Source organism: Panthera uncia, assembly GCF_023721935.1.
Source record: "Panthera uncia isolate 11264 chromosome B3 unlocalized genomic scaffold, Puncia_PCG_1.0 HiC_scaffold_1, whole genome shotgun sequence".
Taxonomy (NCBI): Eukaryota; Metazoa; Chordata; class Mammalia; order Carnivora; family Felidae; genus Panthera; species Panthera uncia.
The window spans coordinates 92,571,243-92,588,235 of NW_026057582.1; the positions used below are offsets into that span (position 1 = coordinate 92,571,243).

Sequence of the window (16,993 nt, forward strand, 5' to 3'; positions counted from 1 at the left end):
AAAAAGAACGCTATTCTATGCTAGTTGGATCTTTACTTCAGCAAGATAGCCACTCATTTACATCCTTGAATAAACACTCACTGGCTAGAATAAAACCAGGAAAGCATTCCTTCGTAGGGTATTAAAAATCATAGATCTTAACTCACTTACCATGAATGAGGCTGTTTCCAGGTGATACCAATGTGTCCCAGAGGCATACATTTCTTATAGAGAGAAAACAATAATAATTTTTGAGGTGTTTTTTGTTATTGTCTTCAAGTCAAATATTTTTACGTATTGTATCTTACTATCTTTTTTGTTCACTCGGATTTATAAAGCAATGATTCTCAAGTAGGATCAGGATAAAAGCTGGGGATGTAGCTCTTGTAAGAGTTTATCCTGTTCAAACCACACAGTTGTGTCTCACAAGGCCCCACCTGTCTCTGCCATCTCATCCCTCAAGCCCATCTCTTTTCCATTACCACTCCAGGGAAATGGAGACATGATTTCCTGAGGAGAGGGGATGCTGCTGTACCCCCAGGGGTAACCACCACAGGGAAATGAGGTGTTTACTCATGGAAGTATCACCAATGAACATGATGTCAGGTCAAAAAAAGTACAGAGTATGGTGGCTACAGTGTCTCAAGAAGCTGACAATTAATAGCGCAAAAAAAAAAAAACAAAACTTTAACATAATTACATATACTTGTTGATAACCTACATTGTTTTTCTCTTTTTGGTAAGGAAAACTACTAAGAATTATGTAACCAAGTTTTTTTATCCAGAGGTGCAAAAACTCCTAAGTAAAAAAATCCATACTTGGCAGCAAGAATACCTTTCTGCTTAAAAATGTGATTATTTATGCTTCTGTCAACCTACCTGTTATCATTGGACTGTCCAGATGTGGCAACTAGACTTGAAGAGGTAATAAATGCAAAGTCGCTTGTGGCTTTACTGTGGCACTGCCAATTCTATGAAAAATAAAGTGCAAATGATGTTACCTAAAAATCCAGTAAAATCTGGTACAGCACAAACACATAGTTCTGCTACCAGTATATGCATGCGCAAAGAACAGGTTTTAAAAATCTAGAATAAAGTGATAAGCAGATTAGCTATTATTGGCGTATTCTTAACTAATACCCAGTGATACTTTAAAACTGGAAGAGTTGGTAATAATATGCAAGTAAAGGTTGTTTTTATAGATTATCTAACAAAGTAATAGGATGAACTTAACCAAGCCATTTAACAATTTTTGCTAATGATCTCAAATACATTTAATAAACTTTACATAATATAAATCATAATAAACAACAATAGCCCAAAGAGGGACACTCCCACCTGCCCATCTAGTCTTACACTACACTGTGAGGAACTCAAGTCAAATTAACTTCATAACTTAAATGCAAGCATCCATCTTCCTTACCACCTCTGTGCTCCCTGCCCTCATCTTCCCTTCCCTGTGAAGATTTTAGCAGTAATAAAAACAAGGTCAAATGTCCTGCAAATAATCTATAGCCTTAAGGCTGCCCAAAACCACTCTTAAGGATGTTCTAGTATGTGGGAAACCATTTACTGAGCCAAGGCATGACTTTTCTTGTTGGATCAGGTGAATGAATAGAAATCTGGAGGTGAAGACTCAGGAGGGTGTCCAGGTATTTTAAAAAACATTCTTCTGTTTGGAATGATCATGATCTAGATGTGAGTGAAGGTAAGAGGACAGATTCAAGAACACTTTCGTTTCTGTAAGAACTTTATGACAGTCTACAGGGCACTAATTTAAGAGAAATATCTTGTCTCATATACATAATTAAGAACACACATATATAGTCTAGAAAAGAAAATTCACATATATGAAGTTGTGCAGAAGAAGTTCTGTGCAGGATAGCATTACCCTCCAGCCTTCCTACCCCAACTGAGCCCCCACCAAGTGAAGACAGGCTTATCTACATCATCAAATGTTTTAATATGATTTGGATTAATGAGTGAAGTGGCCCATTGGGATTGGTTAATTTATAATGTAGTAAGAAAAATTCTGGAGCAAACTAGAATACATAAAACCTGTCAGAATTGGGTAGTGATTCACTTTAGGTACTATATTAAAAATATATCAAGAAAGGGGGTGCCTGGGTGGCTCAGTCGGTGGGGTGTCCAACTTTGGCTCAGGTCATGATCTCACGGTTCGTGGGTTCGAGCCCTGCGTTGGGCTCTGTGCTGACAGCCCAGAGCCTTGATCCTGCATCTCCCGCTCTCTGCCGCTTTTCCACTTGTGCTCGCTCTCTCTCTCTCTCTCTCAAAAATAAACACTTAAAATTTTTTTTAAAAAATCTATCAAGAAGTTAAGAGTTTTCAAAAAAGTAGAAACACTTCTAGGGAAGCCTCTCAACATTTTCAAATACAGTGGTCATCCTTCAAGTTCTGAAAAGGAAGCTTTTTTGCTTTTTAGTCATTTCGGTCTAAAACTAGGGCAAATAATGGGTGCTGTGCTGCTGGGCAGAGGTGTCCCTTTTTCAACAGATCCAATGAGTGAATCTCCAATGAGATTTAGTGTCTTAAACAGACACTTGATAAATAAGCAGCTTCTGGACGTGCTCTGGGAATGCTGAGTGATACTTACCATGTAAGGTTTAGGATTTGATGCAGTTTGGTTTACTTGCCAGATACTCAGAAAGCCCTCTCCATCTGCAACACCACACTGTAAGAATGGCACAAATATTAAACAAGCTTCTTATAACCATATCGAAGGCAAAATCATTGATTGAGAGTCACTGAAATCTCACTTAACATTCTGCCTGCCCTATTTCTATAGTGTAGGTCCCAGGAAAGCTAAGCACTAAAAATACCCTGAAACCTTTTAAGTGCTCTTCCATACCTATTTTTTTGTTTTTCTTTAGTAAGAAACAGGAAGATTTCAGGTGCTTTTACTAGGTACCACCAACACACTCAACAGAAATAGAGTTCTTTACCTTCACAGAGTATTTAATATCTTTAGGTAGATGATTGATCCATAAAAAAAACTGAAGATCTGTGCTTTACTGGGAGCCAAGGGGGCATATAAACAGACACCAATAAACCATCTGCCTAGCTTAAATCCAGGGTCACTGAATTGGTTTTTAGATGTAGTTTTACTAAACATCTCCTCATAAATATCTTTTTCAGATGAAGTGAGCAGTAACCCCCACCCCACCCCCAAACCAACCTTGTTGCCTTGTGAATTAAAATATAATCTGGTAACTCTTGCATTGCCAGCTTGGCGGAAACAGACAAGTTGCTGAGGTCGTGTCCATTCAAACATTCGTACACTGCCATCCTGAGCACCTGTAAGATCTAAAACACAAAAGGAAAGGCAGAAAATAAAAAATGAAAAAGCTAAAGAGTTCCAATATTTTCCATTCTATAAATGAACTTCAAAATGACAGAGGCCATTTATAATCCTTTGGATCATAAATAAAATACTTACAGTACTGATGGACTGGGTGGGACGTCATTCTCTTAACGTTATGGAGATTCCTTTTCATAAGCTTTAAAAGAAGATAAAAAACCAAATTCATTTAGTGCATTGCAGAAGAGAGGGGAAGGCCAACTCTAATTCTCATAGCCTTTATTCTCTTACAACTGGAATATTACTAACATATTCCCTGTTGTGGGTGTTCTGAACCACTGAACACATGATACCTGTCTGAAGGCTGCAGCAGCAGTCACGTACTGGCACAGCCCTGGCCCATATGGACCATGTGGGTACCAAGCAGCTTCATCTAGAATAAAGGGAACTCTCCTCCAAGTGCTCTCCCTGAGGACAATCAGGAGTCTCTCCAGACTCGTCAGAATAGAACACGAGAATGGGATCCCTTCAACCACAGTGACTAACAACAATGTTATAGATGCATTTTTCAAATAGAGTAGACACAACTCCTCTTTGTCTCTGCTTTACCACTTTGCACCTCTCAGTTTGCCCATCTATACAATGGGAGATAATACTGTCACCTACCACCTAGGGTTGTTGTGAGGAACAGCATGCTCCTGACAGAAAGTCACAGTATGTTAGCTAACTAACATTATTAGTTATGGGGTGCTAACTAGTCATTGCCCTCATCTTGAGGATCATTCCTGAGTCAGAGTGACTTTCACTTATTCTGGAGTGAGTCCACACCCAGAAACCACACTGAATCGTAAGTAACATACCACACTAGCTCCCGTGCTCGTCTGCCCACTGCCCAGCCACGGCAGAGAGGAAGGTGGGTGCACCTGACTTGCTGAATAGGACGTGGCACTGGGCTGGTAAAGAGTTGTAGTGGAACCACGGTAATCAATATCATCTGAACTGTGAACAACATGTGTGTGTTACTACGAAGTGTTCTCTTAACACACATTCCAATTACACAGCTTCTTATGTATCCACAGGACAGTCTTTACTTTTAAAAAAATGAATAAATATCCATAAGGAAAACTTAGATATAATTCCTAATCAGAGGCAATTTTAGTATCTGTTAACTTTTCCCCTTGAGACAAAATATTTTACTGCACACAAGATGGAACAAATGTTTGCTTTGAAGAACTTAACACAAATATTCTTTTTATCATGTATAGAAAAAGATTATAAGGTCTCTTCAAATATAGATATCCCATGTATCAAACTCATACATTTTAAAGAAATCTGAGTTTAAACGTTTCTTCAAGTACTGGTAATCATCACATAAAAATGTTACAGTAATTTTTACGATGGACTATATCATATTACATGGTTACATCAACTCTGACAGTATGATACTGAGACCTAGTAATATTATATCCTAAGAAAACAGAAAACCCTACAGAACAAGGAGAGAGGTGATGATGGCACCATTCCCAAGCACATAAAATGTCCAAGAGTGTGGAGAAAAGCAAGAGGGAGGGCAAATGTGGAGGAGAAACCCCAAAATAGGAAAGTGTTGCAAAACACTCTTGGTGCAGTATCCACAGCGTTACTGAAAAATGAACTTGTCTACATCTTCATCTGTAAAAAAGGTATGCCTGTAAGGTGATAATCAAGAAGGAATGATGAAATTTACCACTAAATGTGACCTATCAATCAGTCTTATTAACATATTGGTATATTCTGCTTTTTGTTTTAATTATCCAAACCAACTGAATTCGCTGAATACTGTGTAATTCCTGACATTTCTTTGTTAGGGTTAAATGTCAATGTTGTAGTTATTGGCATTAGGCTTTGGTGTTGGGGATTATTCTGAGTCAAACACTATGAATAGTTCCGTGCGGAATGGCAGAAGTATGAGTAATTTGTTCACTGATTTAAGAAGAGCCTTTCATTGGCACCTAAACCAATTATATTGGTTTCCTACCCAAATAAAGAGATATATATACTTTTCAAGATAATTCAAATCTGCATAACCATTTAATGGGTTCTTTTTTAAGAATACTACATTTAAAATGGACTACACAAGGCAGACTAACCTTTTGGATTCTCTGTCATATTCTTCTCCAATCCATATATACGACTGACAGGCCAGCAGAGAAGTAACATCAAGTTCTTGTACATCGTGTGTTGAAGCCAAGACAATTTCGTTACAGTTTGCCTATAAAGCAAAGGCAGAGTCAATAATTGAAGCGACTTCACTAAAATAATGGCACAATCTTTACAATGACTAAAGCTTTTACCTTATTAATGGAAAATGCCATGATCATATCTGACTCCTTATGAATGATTTTCGCCTTTCCACCTGGATAGCCCAGATCAGCTTCAACCTACAAAACGTTACCGGCAGTTAGTTGTTGTGTAGCTCCATGAGAGACACACACACATTCCACAGAATTAAAAGAAGAATAAGAAGAAAGTGTAGCAGCAGCAGAAGCAAGAAAAAAGGTACCAGTAATTTTAGTATGTTGAGAATTAACTTTGGAATTAGCTTAAATTCTGATGCCCTATAATCATCCTGACTATAAAGATTTCCATTATGATGACAGGATACTGACTGTCATGAAAGGTAACTAGTAAGTTTTTATTAGTATTTGTAACAGCAACGTGCCGCGTGCATCTCTTCCAAAAGTGTGCGGACACTGCAGTAAAAATGTGTATGCAGTAAGAGGCACAGGGTGGAAGAAAAAGACAGTAAGACAAGTCATGTAAGAAATTAAACATTTTAAAAGAGAGTAATAAGACAGGAAGAAGGAAAAGTTGGGAAGAACAGTTAGAAAGGGATGAAGGAGACTGATGAGAGGAAGGTGCACTGGCTTAGGGTCAAAGGTGACAGAAGGAAAGAAGATGCAGGATCAAGGAGGAAAGATAAGATAACCACGTGTTTAAGAACAGGCTGGAAAAGGGGACAGAAGTGAAGATGGAACAGGAAGAAGGAAAGAGAAGAACCAATGTTTAGGAAGAGCAAGTCAGACATGGTGGAGTGTTTCCTAACCTACACCACTGAGGTGTATGGGAGCAATGAGTATTTCGATTAGCTGGCTAGCCAACGGGTTAGTATTAGAGATGAAGGTTAGCTCCTCGAACTTTAAGAATGAGCTAAAAATACAAGAGCGTGGAACACTACCTTGCTGTGGCAATCCTCTGCTACGCAGTTTTGTCTGACCTGTTCCACACGTTCTTCTACAGACTAAGTAACACCACACCGTCACAAACACAAAACACGTGCATGAAATGAAATTATAAAGAGAATGAAAAATTTCAAACTGAAATGGTCACTCCATAATTTAAAGATGGTAATTTGTAAACTTCCCTTTTAAAAGCACAGAATCAAGAAAGAAAAACTAAGTAAAATGTGATGTCATCAGATGAACACAATACAAAGCAAAACAGGCAAAATTAATGTGCCTATTACATACATAAAAGCTGTCTCAAAATAAAAATTAGTTATTTGTATGCCAGTTATATAACTTAAAGCTCTAATTTAAACTGCAGTGTCTAAAAAATAAAACCTGCTTGTATGAGAAAATGCACTGCACAGATTCCTAGTCTACAGAGGTTTATTTCAAATACAAATTAACACTATTTCTGAACACAGATTCAAAGTACTGATAATTATTTCACTCTTACTCATAAGAAATATATCCATGAAGGGGTAGTTAGGGACTGAAATTCACATCAACTGTTCACTATAAATGATATTTTCTCCTTACAAGTAAATAGATGTTTGATAAAATGGCGCACAGGAAAGAAATCACACAAAGAGCTTACTCCTGGTTGATGACAGGGTCATCAAGGATGGCTACAGTCAGAATAATAGTTCTGCTCTTCTTTGGAAACCTCTGAAGGTTTGATCATAGCAATACACCCCTCCTAATATCTCTTGAAGTGATTGCTTCACTTTCTTTTTTTTTTTTTAATTTTTTTTTTTTTCAACGTTTTTTATTTATTTTTGGGACAGAGAGAGACAGAGCATGAATGGGGGAGGGGCAGAGAGAGAGGGAGACACAGAATCAGAAACAGGCTCCAGGCTCCGAGCCATCAGCCCAGAGCCTGACGCGGGGCTCGAACTCACGGACCGCGAGATCGTGACCTGGCTGAAGTCGGACGCTTAACCGACTGCGCCACCCAGGCGCCCCTGATTGCTTCACTTTCAACCAAAAGGGCCAAATTCTCTGTGCACGCCTTCAGCGACTGCCTAGGGATGCTACAGAGGAACAATGACAGAAAGGTAACTGTGTGCAAGGCCCACTCAACAAAAGCCAAACTGCTGAACAACCTGTTTGCCTTTAATCATAAATAGCGGACTTTGCAACATTTACTGATTTCACAAAAACTGTCTTGTGGAATATTCTTCTTTAACATATTCAATGAGTAAAAATATCTTCTTATGAATATACCTAAAATTTCAGCATTTCTCAGGAGAATTTTCTAAGTAATTTTTTAAAATGAGCCAACATTTTAGAATTTTTAGGATGTTTTTCAATTTGACTAATTAATCAATTCACTGAATTTACCAAATTTATGAGTACTACAATCCTACTTAATAATTTAAAAAGATAATCTACTCTTACTGAATGGATAATTTTGACAAATGTTCCATATTTCTGAGCTTAGTGACCAGTTTTTATTTTGTCTTAACAGCTTTAACACTTTTTTTCAATTTTTTCCTTACTGAAAACAAATTTTCAGTACATCTGTGCTATTCAAAACAGTAGCCATTAACCATATGTGACCATTTAAACAAAATTAAGTCACACTAGCTACTTTTTTTTTTTAAGTGTATTTACCTCTTTTGAGAGAGAAAGAGAGAGAGAGCACGCACGGAGAGGAGAGCAAGACAGAGAGGGAGAGAGAGAGAGAATCCCAAGAAGGCTCTATGCTGTCAGTGTAGACCCCAACACAGGGCTCGAATGCACAAACTGTGAGATCATGACCTGAGCCAAAATCAAGAGTTGGATGCCTAACCAACTGAGCCACCCAGGCGCCCGTACTAGGTACATTTCAAGTGTTCAGTAACTGTATGTGCCTAATAACTATTGTATACAAAAGATATAGATTTCCATTATCACAGAAAGTTCTATTGGACAGCACTGAACAAGATAGTAATTCCACTCAATAATTTGAAATCCAAAAGGTACAAGAGGGTACATGATAAAAATTCTTCCTCCCAACCAAACTCCTACCATGTACTTCCCATCCTTGGAGCCAACCAATGCTTACAGAGCATTTTAAGAAATTTCACCTCGCTGTTCATGGAGACCCTCTGCTTGTAGAAAATCTGAAGAGAACACACAGTATATGGGGCTGCTGATACCAACCACACAGAGACTGAGGGATATAAAGGAGAGACTAAGGGGCAGAAGGAGGGAGAGGCTTAGTTACAGAAGAAGGAAACCTAAGAGAGTAGATCCTGAAGACAAGACTAAGGGTTCAAGCAACCTAGACACCACAACTCTTGAAGCTCTGACAATCCAACCAAACCATGCTACAAACCTTCTGAATAATTAAACATATTCCATTTTCAAGGAATCATTACATTTAATAATTAGAAGAACTAAACATTCAAAAAACTGATCCCTTAATATACTGGCTTTCTGTGAATAACAGAGTCCTAATTGAGCAGGTATCTTTTATGTTAAATCTATTTCTTAGTTTATGAAATTTGGATGAAGCATCACTACAGGAAATACTGTCAACAGTCAACTAAATGAAAGAGAATGAAATCTGTGATTTCCCTAACAAACCCTAACAAATGGAGATGTGGTTCTCTATTTTACCTTGGAAAACAGAGCCATATGAACTGTCCCTCTCAGTTTTCAATTTTCTAAGTGAAATATAATTCATTGTTTTTTTTCTCATAGATTTTGTTTGCCAAATCTTTAATCTAATCTGACACTCTACTCTGTACACTCTCTACGCTGCCCATTATCTCATGAAGTAGCCACAAGGACTGATATGCTCATGTAACAGATCTGTACCCTCCTCTTTTATAAGAGATATTTTTAAGTTCTAAAGTACCAGTCTCCCAAATTCCTGATTCTTCTTGAACCCTGTATGACATTAAATTACTAATTCACAATCAGCTTAAAAATCACTGTGCAGTGCCAAACTTTTGCATCACTTTGTAAAAGCAAACTTCCTTCATCACATATTCATATTTCTGTAGTTTATACTCTTTCACAAAAATTATCTTGAATTTGTTTCCAAAGTTTATCCTGTTCATTTCTAAATGCTAAATAAACAAAATACTTTTAAAGGGCTATGTTAGATTTCCTGTTAAATGATATTCAAAGAATCATAACAGAGAGTACACTCATTTATATATTAAATCACCCAAATAATCCATCACAGTATTTATTATTTGTAAAAGCCCAACGGAAAGCCTTGCAAAGAAGTACCAACTTTCACTTGGTTATGCGTGATTTACCAAGGGACCTATGTTGTCTCATTGTTATAAAATGAAAAGTCTAAGATTTTATCTTATAGAAGAAATTCACTGTAGTCAGGTAAACTATTACCCATAATGTATGAAAGATAATTAGGTTGCAACCAAAAAGTAAATCATTAAAAAAGTTAAAACTAAACAAAAATTACAAAACAAAGTGGTTTTTTTCCCCAAAATACCTCACTCTGTTTTCTTTTCTTAGTGAAGATATATCTAATAAATGTCTCTTGAAGGACTTCTTGTTTCACAAGGAAATGCCAGAGTCTTTTGACTGGAAGTGCAGAAGAATCCCGGGACCTATTAAAAAAAAGGAATACATCTTATTTAGCTCTGTAGAAAATGTGCTTCATATCTGCAGAAACTTTAAAAAAAAAACCTCCATTATCTATTGCAAAGAAGATACATCATTAAGTTCAGCAAAGTTTTATAATTTTTTTCTTTTAATTTTTAGTTCTTCTAAAAATACTCCTTTATCTAGCAATTAATTCTCTAATTACATGGTTCTCTGAATGAACAGGTTGAGCTGAGAGTCAAAAGAAGCTATTATTCTCTTTTTAAATTATATTGTAGGTTGGTTCTGTTGGTTACATAACATCACCAATGAATATAAAGTCAGAGTTCATTTTTAACAACCCCCCCAAAGCTAAAAAGCCTGTTTTTTCAAGTTTATCAGTGATACTCTTAATCACAGGACAGGTGCCTCACAAAAAGTTTGCTGCTTATCCAAAGGACAGACAGGAGGGCAGGTAGAAGACCAAAACATCAATAAAAAACCTTAATATATTTACTATTAAATTATTGCCAAAATGTAAGTAGCACCTTGTTTGTATATGTAGATTATTATCCCAAAATATTTCTGTATGAATTCTTAAAATGGCAAAAATATAATAAATGCTTTTTCTTGATTACAAAAGTAATACATCTATTCAATTATTGGTCATCCTGGGAAAAATGTTTTCTATCCAGATTATTCTAATGTTTTCCTTCACATATACTGCTGGAAATAGAACTGTAGGTTCAAAGTTATGAATGTTTTTACAAAAACATAAAATAAGCATATTTTGCCAAACTACCTTCCAGAAAAGTTAAACCAGGCTACGTTTTCATGGGCATTATAAGCATCCTTACTTGAATGGAGTATTTTCAGGTTCTAGCATTGCTTTATTTCGAAGAATAGCTGGTCCGGCTCCTACTGAAAGGTCAGTTGGGTAAGTGTTGATATAGTTAGGTGGTGGACCTTCAAACTGATCCATTTTCTCTTGCAATATCTGTTCCCAGTTCTCCAAGTTTTTAATGACAGCAATACCTAATGGTGATGTTACAGGCAATTCTAAAAGAGGACAGAAATGCCAACTTGTTTTCATAAAAATGTTGATCATCATCCACATATTTAAAAAATCTGAAATTTTTGGAGCCAAAACCTCTGAAAATACAAATAAACCTGAAAATGTTGATCTAATACTATTTGGATTCTTAGTGCTTTAGCAAAACAGAAGTCCAGCTCTCTAAATTGAGCAAGAAAATGTCTAGCTTCTCCAGTCTGATTTCCTGCTTTTTCTTTCAACCCTCTGGGTAAACAGTGGTTCTTGCTATGAATTAAAACCATAGACTGGAGCCTAAAGTACACAAGATCTCATCAAATCTCCAATTTTTAGTACCAAACACTCTTTTATGTAGATTTCTATGAAGAGAAACTTGATGCTAATATATTTAAGAACATTAATTACCTACCAGAGAATTCCAATCCAGCAATGGGAAAGAAATTCTTGACGTTGTGAAGTACTAGCTTAACCATTGTCAAATGCAGAAGAGCCCAGCTGTTCAAGGGAAACAAACAAAAAGTTCTCCTTCACTGAAAATAACATCATGAGAGAAGCATAGTAATGATTCCTGTCAACTGTTTAGCCCAATCTCCAATCCAGAAAAAAAGTTGTTCTTTTCTAACAACTTAAACCTTTGTCATCCCTGATAATAAAAAATATGTTAACAATGTACAATAGAATACACTTATAATATCTGAAAACCACCTAATGGAAAAAGATTTATAGTCACACGCAATCTAATAGCATATCAATGAACATATACCAAGTTCTAATGTCACATCAATAAATTACATATTTTTTCTAACTGAAAATGTTTGTGTTTCCACTCTACATGTAAGCTATTCTTAGACACTAGATGTGAAAGAAATACTCTACTCTCTAGAAATTTAACCTCAAAGATACAGAATTACTAACCTGAAAATGTAAGTCAGCTCTTGTATAATAAATTCATGATAGTATTACTTAAAATTCCTAACGTCAGGATTTTTTTTTTTACAAAAGAGAGAGAGAGAGAGAGAGAGAGAGAGAGAGAGAGAGAGAGAGGAAAGTTACCTATAGGAATTTGGATCTTGGTGCTCCTGTATTTGTGTATCTGAAAAAAAAGCATCATCTTCTTCTTCATCACTATGAATGCTTTCATCAGAATCATATATAACACCACTATCAGACAAAGGGAGAAATGGCTGCAATAAAAGATAAAGTTATTTTTTAAATATATAATCAGGTTGTTTTTGTCCTAACTTAATAATGAACATTTTTAAGTGGTGTCTAAATAAAAACTTCCTTTCACAAATGATACTAGGCCTACAAAAGTCAAGAAAACTAGTCAAAACTCTCAGATTCAATAAAAAAACTCAATACCTAGATACAATATAAATACTTCTAGAGCATTAATTATAATAGCCAAGTTATGGAAGCAAATTAAGTGTCCATTGATAATCTATAAAGATGTGGCACATGCACAGAGAAGTATTACTCAGCCATTAAAAAGAATGAGATCTCGCCATCTGTGACAATATGGATGACCTAGAGGGTATTATGCTGAGTGAAGTGAGTCAGAGAAAACAAATACCATATGATTCACTTATATGTAGAATCTAAAAAACAAAACAAATAAACAAAAAAACAGGAACAAAATCATACAGAGAACTAGTGGTTTCCAGAGCAGAGGGAGATGGGCAAAAGAGGCAAAAAGGATTAAGAGGTACAAAGTTCCAGTTATAAAATAAATAGTTCACAGGGATGATAAATACAGCATAGGGAATAGGGTCAATAATACTGCAATAATGTTGCATGGTGACAGCTGAGAGATACACTCATTGTGGTTAGTACAGAGTAATGTATAGAATTGATGAATCACTGTTTGTACACCTGAAACACTGTATGTCAACTATACTTCAACAAAAAGTAAATTAAAAGAAATAGTAAAACATATGTCCCAGAGGGGTGCCTGGGTGGCTCAGCTGGTTGAGCATCTGACTCCTGACTTTGGCTCAGGTCATTTCATGTTTGTGACACTGAGCCCAGTGTGGGGCTCTGCTGACAGCGTGGAGCCTTCTTGGGATTCTCCCTCCCTCTCCCCCTTCCCCTCTGGCTCTCTCTCTCTCTCTCAAATAAATACTTAAGAAAAAGTATATCACAGAAATATTAGAAAACAAGCCTTTTCTTATATATCAAGAGAACTAGTTAGACAAGTTGAAAGAAAAGACACACTGAAAAACATAAAATATCAAAGGAAAAACCTTATGAAAACAGACAGCTATAGTGAAGGAAAGCACAAATCCTTCTAAAAGCTATATAAGGAGACTCAGACATGTAAAAACTATAATTCTTTAAAATTAATTTATAAGTTTTAAGTTAATTGCCATAAAAATTCCCCTGGGTATTTCTTTTCCTTTTTTGAGGCTTTATGATGATTCCAAAGTTCATAGGGAAGAAAAAATAGACAAGATTAGCTGAGAAATCTTTTTAAGGTGAAAGATATCATTTGTAGTGGATATTAAAACAAGTAATTAAAAGAAGTGCAGCCTAGATATTGATCAATGGAAATACACAGTCCAAAAGTAGTATATGTATAAGAAATTAATCTATGACAAAGATAACAAAAGTGGGAGGAAAGGAAAAATAACTGGTTACGATAACAAAAGCAAATCTTCAGAACTCACCTTGAAAGACTTTTTAAAAGTGGGATCAATACCTCAAGAACTCTGAGATCTAATAAAATTTTTAAATGGAAGGTGGCATGACGAAAGATATATTTCCTATGTGGACATACAGCAAGGTGACCACAGCATTAGCATGTGTAAAGAGGGCAACATTAATAGAAGGAAGGTGATTAGTCTGAAAAAGCAAAGCGCTGAAAGAAAGTACTAGTAGCATGTACTGAACATGGTATGAAATGCAACTACAATGGATCTAGTCTCTAGGAGTATTCTGATACCCAGAGTTCTATCTGCTTTGGAGAAAGAGAGACATGTCATGGGGCTGAACTCTGGCCTGATGAAACCCCCAAATATCCGTCTATCTCCTCTTGCTCTAATTCCATGGTGACCAAGGGAAATACTGATAAGTAGACAAAGGGAACTAGATGGCAGACACAAGTATTCCAGTCACTAGAAAACAAGGATGCTGATTATATGTTAATAAAACTGACTTCTGGTTTAGACCCAAATCCCATACAATTTTCATTTGTCCCATCCATATCAAGTATCTGACCATCATGATCTTATCATCCCTGAATGAATATTCAGTTTCTGGACTTGAGAAATTAAATATCTAAACTATACTTGTTCCACCCAGAGGCTGCTTCACCATTCCTATGTGATGCACACATAAGAATAAAAAAAAAAAAAAAAAAAAAACCCACATAAAAGCTTATATTCCTTAAACCCCTTACCTTGGCAACAAAATAATCCCACATACTAAGTTCAGGAGGAATAAATTTTTCTTTGTAAGATGGTCTCTCTGCAGGCACTGGTGGGGGGGTAGCATCTTTTACAGGTCGTCCAGGGACGAGCATTCGCATGTTAAATCTTCTACGATGTTTATCTATGTCTTCAGAAGGAACAGGAGGTGCTGAATAAAGATAGAGGGAAAAAACAGCATTTATCATAGAGTTAAGTTAACTTTCCTTTCAACATACTCCTGCCACGTTTTAGTTTAGACTAAATTACTTGTACCTGAATTAGTTTTCCATGAACCATGGCAGAGACACACATGAGGATAGAGCATAAAAGAATATCTTGCCATGAAGCAGAATGTGTGCTATTCAGAACAAAGATTAAAGTAATTCTATTTACAATGCATTAAATACATGACATGTTCATTAGTGCTTGAGTAATTATTTCTGGCCATGCTGTTTAAGAAAGATTCACTGAAGCTGTAGGATATAAAGCATGCCTTTAAAAAAGAAGGGAGAAACTCCACGTGAAAAAAAGGAAGGGACAAGAGAAACCAGTAACTAGAGGTTTAGGTGAATGACGATGATAACAGAGGAATATAATGGAGTAAACACTGCTAAGAGGGTTATTTAAAATGAACCCAAGAGGACATTGAGGAAGTGGGGCTTATGCACGTCTCCTGTCTCACATTCTCTGTAATTGTTGCTGAACCCCACTAAAAGCCAAGGCATCTGCTGCATTTAGAATGGGCATGAATGGACTTTCCACCTAACACCAGCCCTAGCAACCAATCACATATAGATGAATGTAACTGTAGCTATACCAGCACCAATCACATTTCCTTCAAAACAACTTCTGTAAATTCCCTCTTTCCTCCTTAAAAACTCTAGCCTCCTTTGTCTCTCCAGAGCATGCTTTTGATTTTGGTTGACTCGGTGTCTCCCAGATTGCAATCCCTAAGATCCCAAATAAACACATACATTTTATTTGGCAGCTTGCAATCTTGCTTTCTTTTTTCCCCCGGATGACAAGGAGTCAACTTCAGTTGACTGAGGAGGGGAATAACAAGAAGAGTGCAGAGCTGGGCTGGGACTAGGCCGTGGATGTGAAGCTGGGAGCTTATCCTATGGTGATCCTCACAAACACTTAAGTTAGTCACAGGGTGAGGTACTGTTTGCTCGGTCAATGACAGAGAAGATGGAAGATGATGATGTAAGAAGAGCGAACGAGTACAGTGGGTAGTAAAGACTGAGAAGAGTTAGATATGAGGAACACATAAAAGTAACAACAAAAGGATTCAGGAACTAACTAGAGGAAGGCCAGAAAGTAGAAGTCAACAGCTCCTCTCTTAAAACTCGTCACAGGAAATGATAATTCTATCTTGTTCCCTCTTCCATCATATCCCACACACAATTCATGAACAAATCCATCAGCAATATCATATTATACCCAGAATATAACCACTTTTCGCCCTACAACTACCACTCTCAGCTAAACCACATTTATCTTTTTAGTAAAATCTACATAAAAATAAAGATTTTTAAGTGTACAATTCAGTGTCATTTAGTACATTCACAATGTTATGTCACCACCATCTCTATCTAGTTCCAGAGCATTCTCATCCCATTTCATTCCCAAATGTAAACTCTAGAGTCATTAAATAGTTACTCCATACTCTTCCCTCCCTCTAGCCCTTGGACAACCAATCTGCTTTCTGTCTCTATGGGTTTACCTATTCTGGATATTTCATATAATGGAATAATAAAATACATGACCTTGTGTGTCTGGCTTCTTTCACTTAGCATAGTTTTGAGCTTTATGCTGGTATGGCATGTATCAGTACTTTGTTCCTTTTTAATGATTAACACTCCACTGTATGTATGTATATGTGTATGTATGTGTATATATATGTATATATATATACATATATATATACATATATATATATACCACATTTTGTTTATCCATTCATTCTTGATGGTAACCCACAATTATCTTTTAAGTGGACCATTACAATAGCCCCCTTCTTTTATTCTTGTTCTATAGTCTATTCTCCACATAGCAGCTAGAGCTGAAAAACCTAAATCAGATTAGGCTACTCTTGCCAATAGTTTCCTATCCTTCTTTATAATAACTACTGAAGTTTTCACCATCCTAAATGACCTTGCTCCCAGCTGGTTGTCTTACCCTATCTCCATCCAAACTTCCCCAGCTAAAACAGCCATTCTGGCCTCCTCTGTAGTTCCTGGAAAAGGCCAAACTCAGTCCTACCTCATGCCTCATGACCTTGGTACTCCCTTCACCATCTGTAATTGCTTGAAATTACAGAGCCTGAAAGACTCTGACCCCAGATATCTGCGTGGTATGATCCCTGACTTCTCTAGGACTCTGCTCACATGCTCTCATCAGAAATGTGTTTTCTGACCATTCTAAC

At 36.6% G+C, this 16,993-nt stretch overlaps 1 protein-coding gene across 3 annotated transcripts in view; it reads right to left on the minus strand.

Moving 5' to 3' along the window:
* The window catches only part of DMXL2 (Dmx like 2), a 152,411-nt gene that overhangs the window by 3,352 nt on the left and 132,066 nt on the right, over positions 1 to 16,993 (minus strand). For all 3 annotated transcript variants that reach the window (XM_049613614.1, XM_049613613.1, XM_049613616.1), the window contains 14 exons: positions 14,556 to 14,734; positions 12,212 to 12,342; positions 11,568 to 11,653; positions 10,965 to 11,166; positions 10,016 to 10,133; positions 6,516 to 6,578; positions 5,632 to 5,718; positions 5,428 to 5,549; positions 4,159 to 4,297; positions 3,437 to 3,497; positions 3,176 to 3,303; positions 2,594 to 2,671; positions 859 to 950; positions 151 to 203 (listed from right to left, as the gene is read on the minus strand). In XM_049613614.1, coding sequence (XP_049469571.1) covers positions 151 to 203; positions 859 to 950; positions 2,594 to 2,671; positions 3,176 to 3,303; positions 3,437 to 3,497; positions 4,159 to 4,297; positions 5,428 to 5,549; positions 5,632 to 5,718; positions 6,516 to 6,578; positions 10,016 to 10,133; positions 10,965 to 11,166; positions 11,568 to 11,653; positions 12,212 to 12,342; positions 14,556 to 14,734 — 1,539 coding nt within the window. The remainder of the gene's footprint in view (positions 1 to 150; positions 204 to 858; positions 951 to 2,593; positions 2,672 to 3,175; positions 3,304 to 3,436; positions 3,498 to 4,158; positions 4,298 to 5,427; positions 5,550 to 5,631; positions 5,719 to 6,515; positions 6,579 to 10,015; positions 10,134 to 10,964; positions 11,167 to 11,567; positions 11,654 to 12,211; positions 12,343 to 14,555; positions 14,735 to 16,993) is intronic.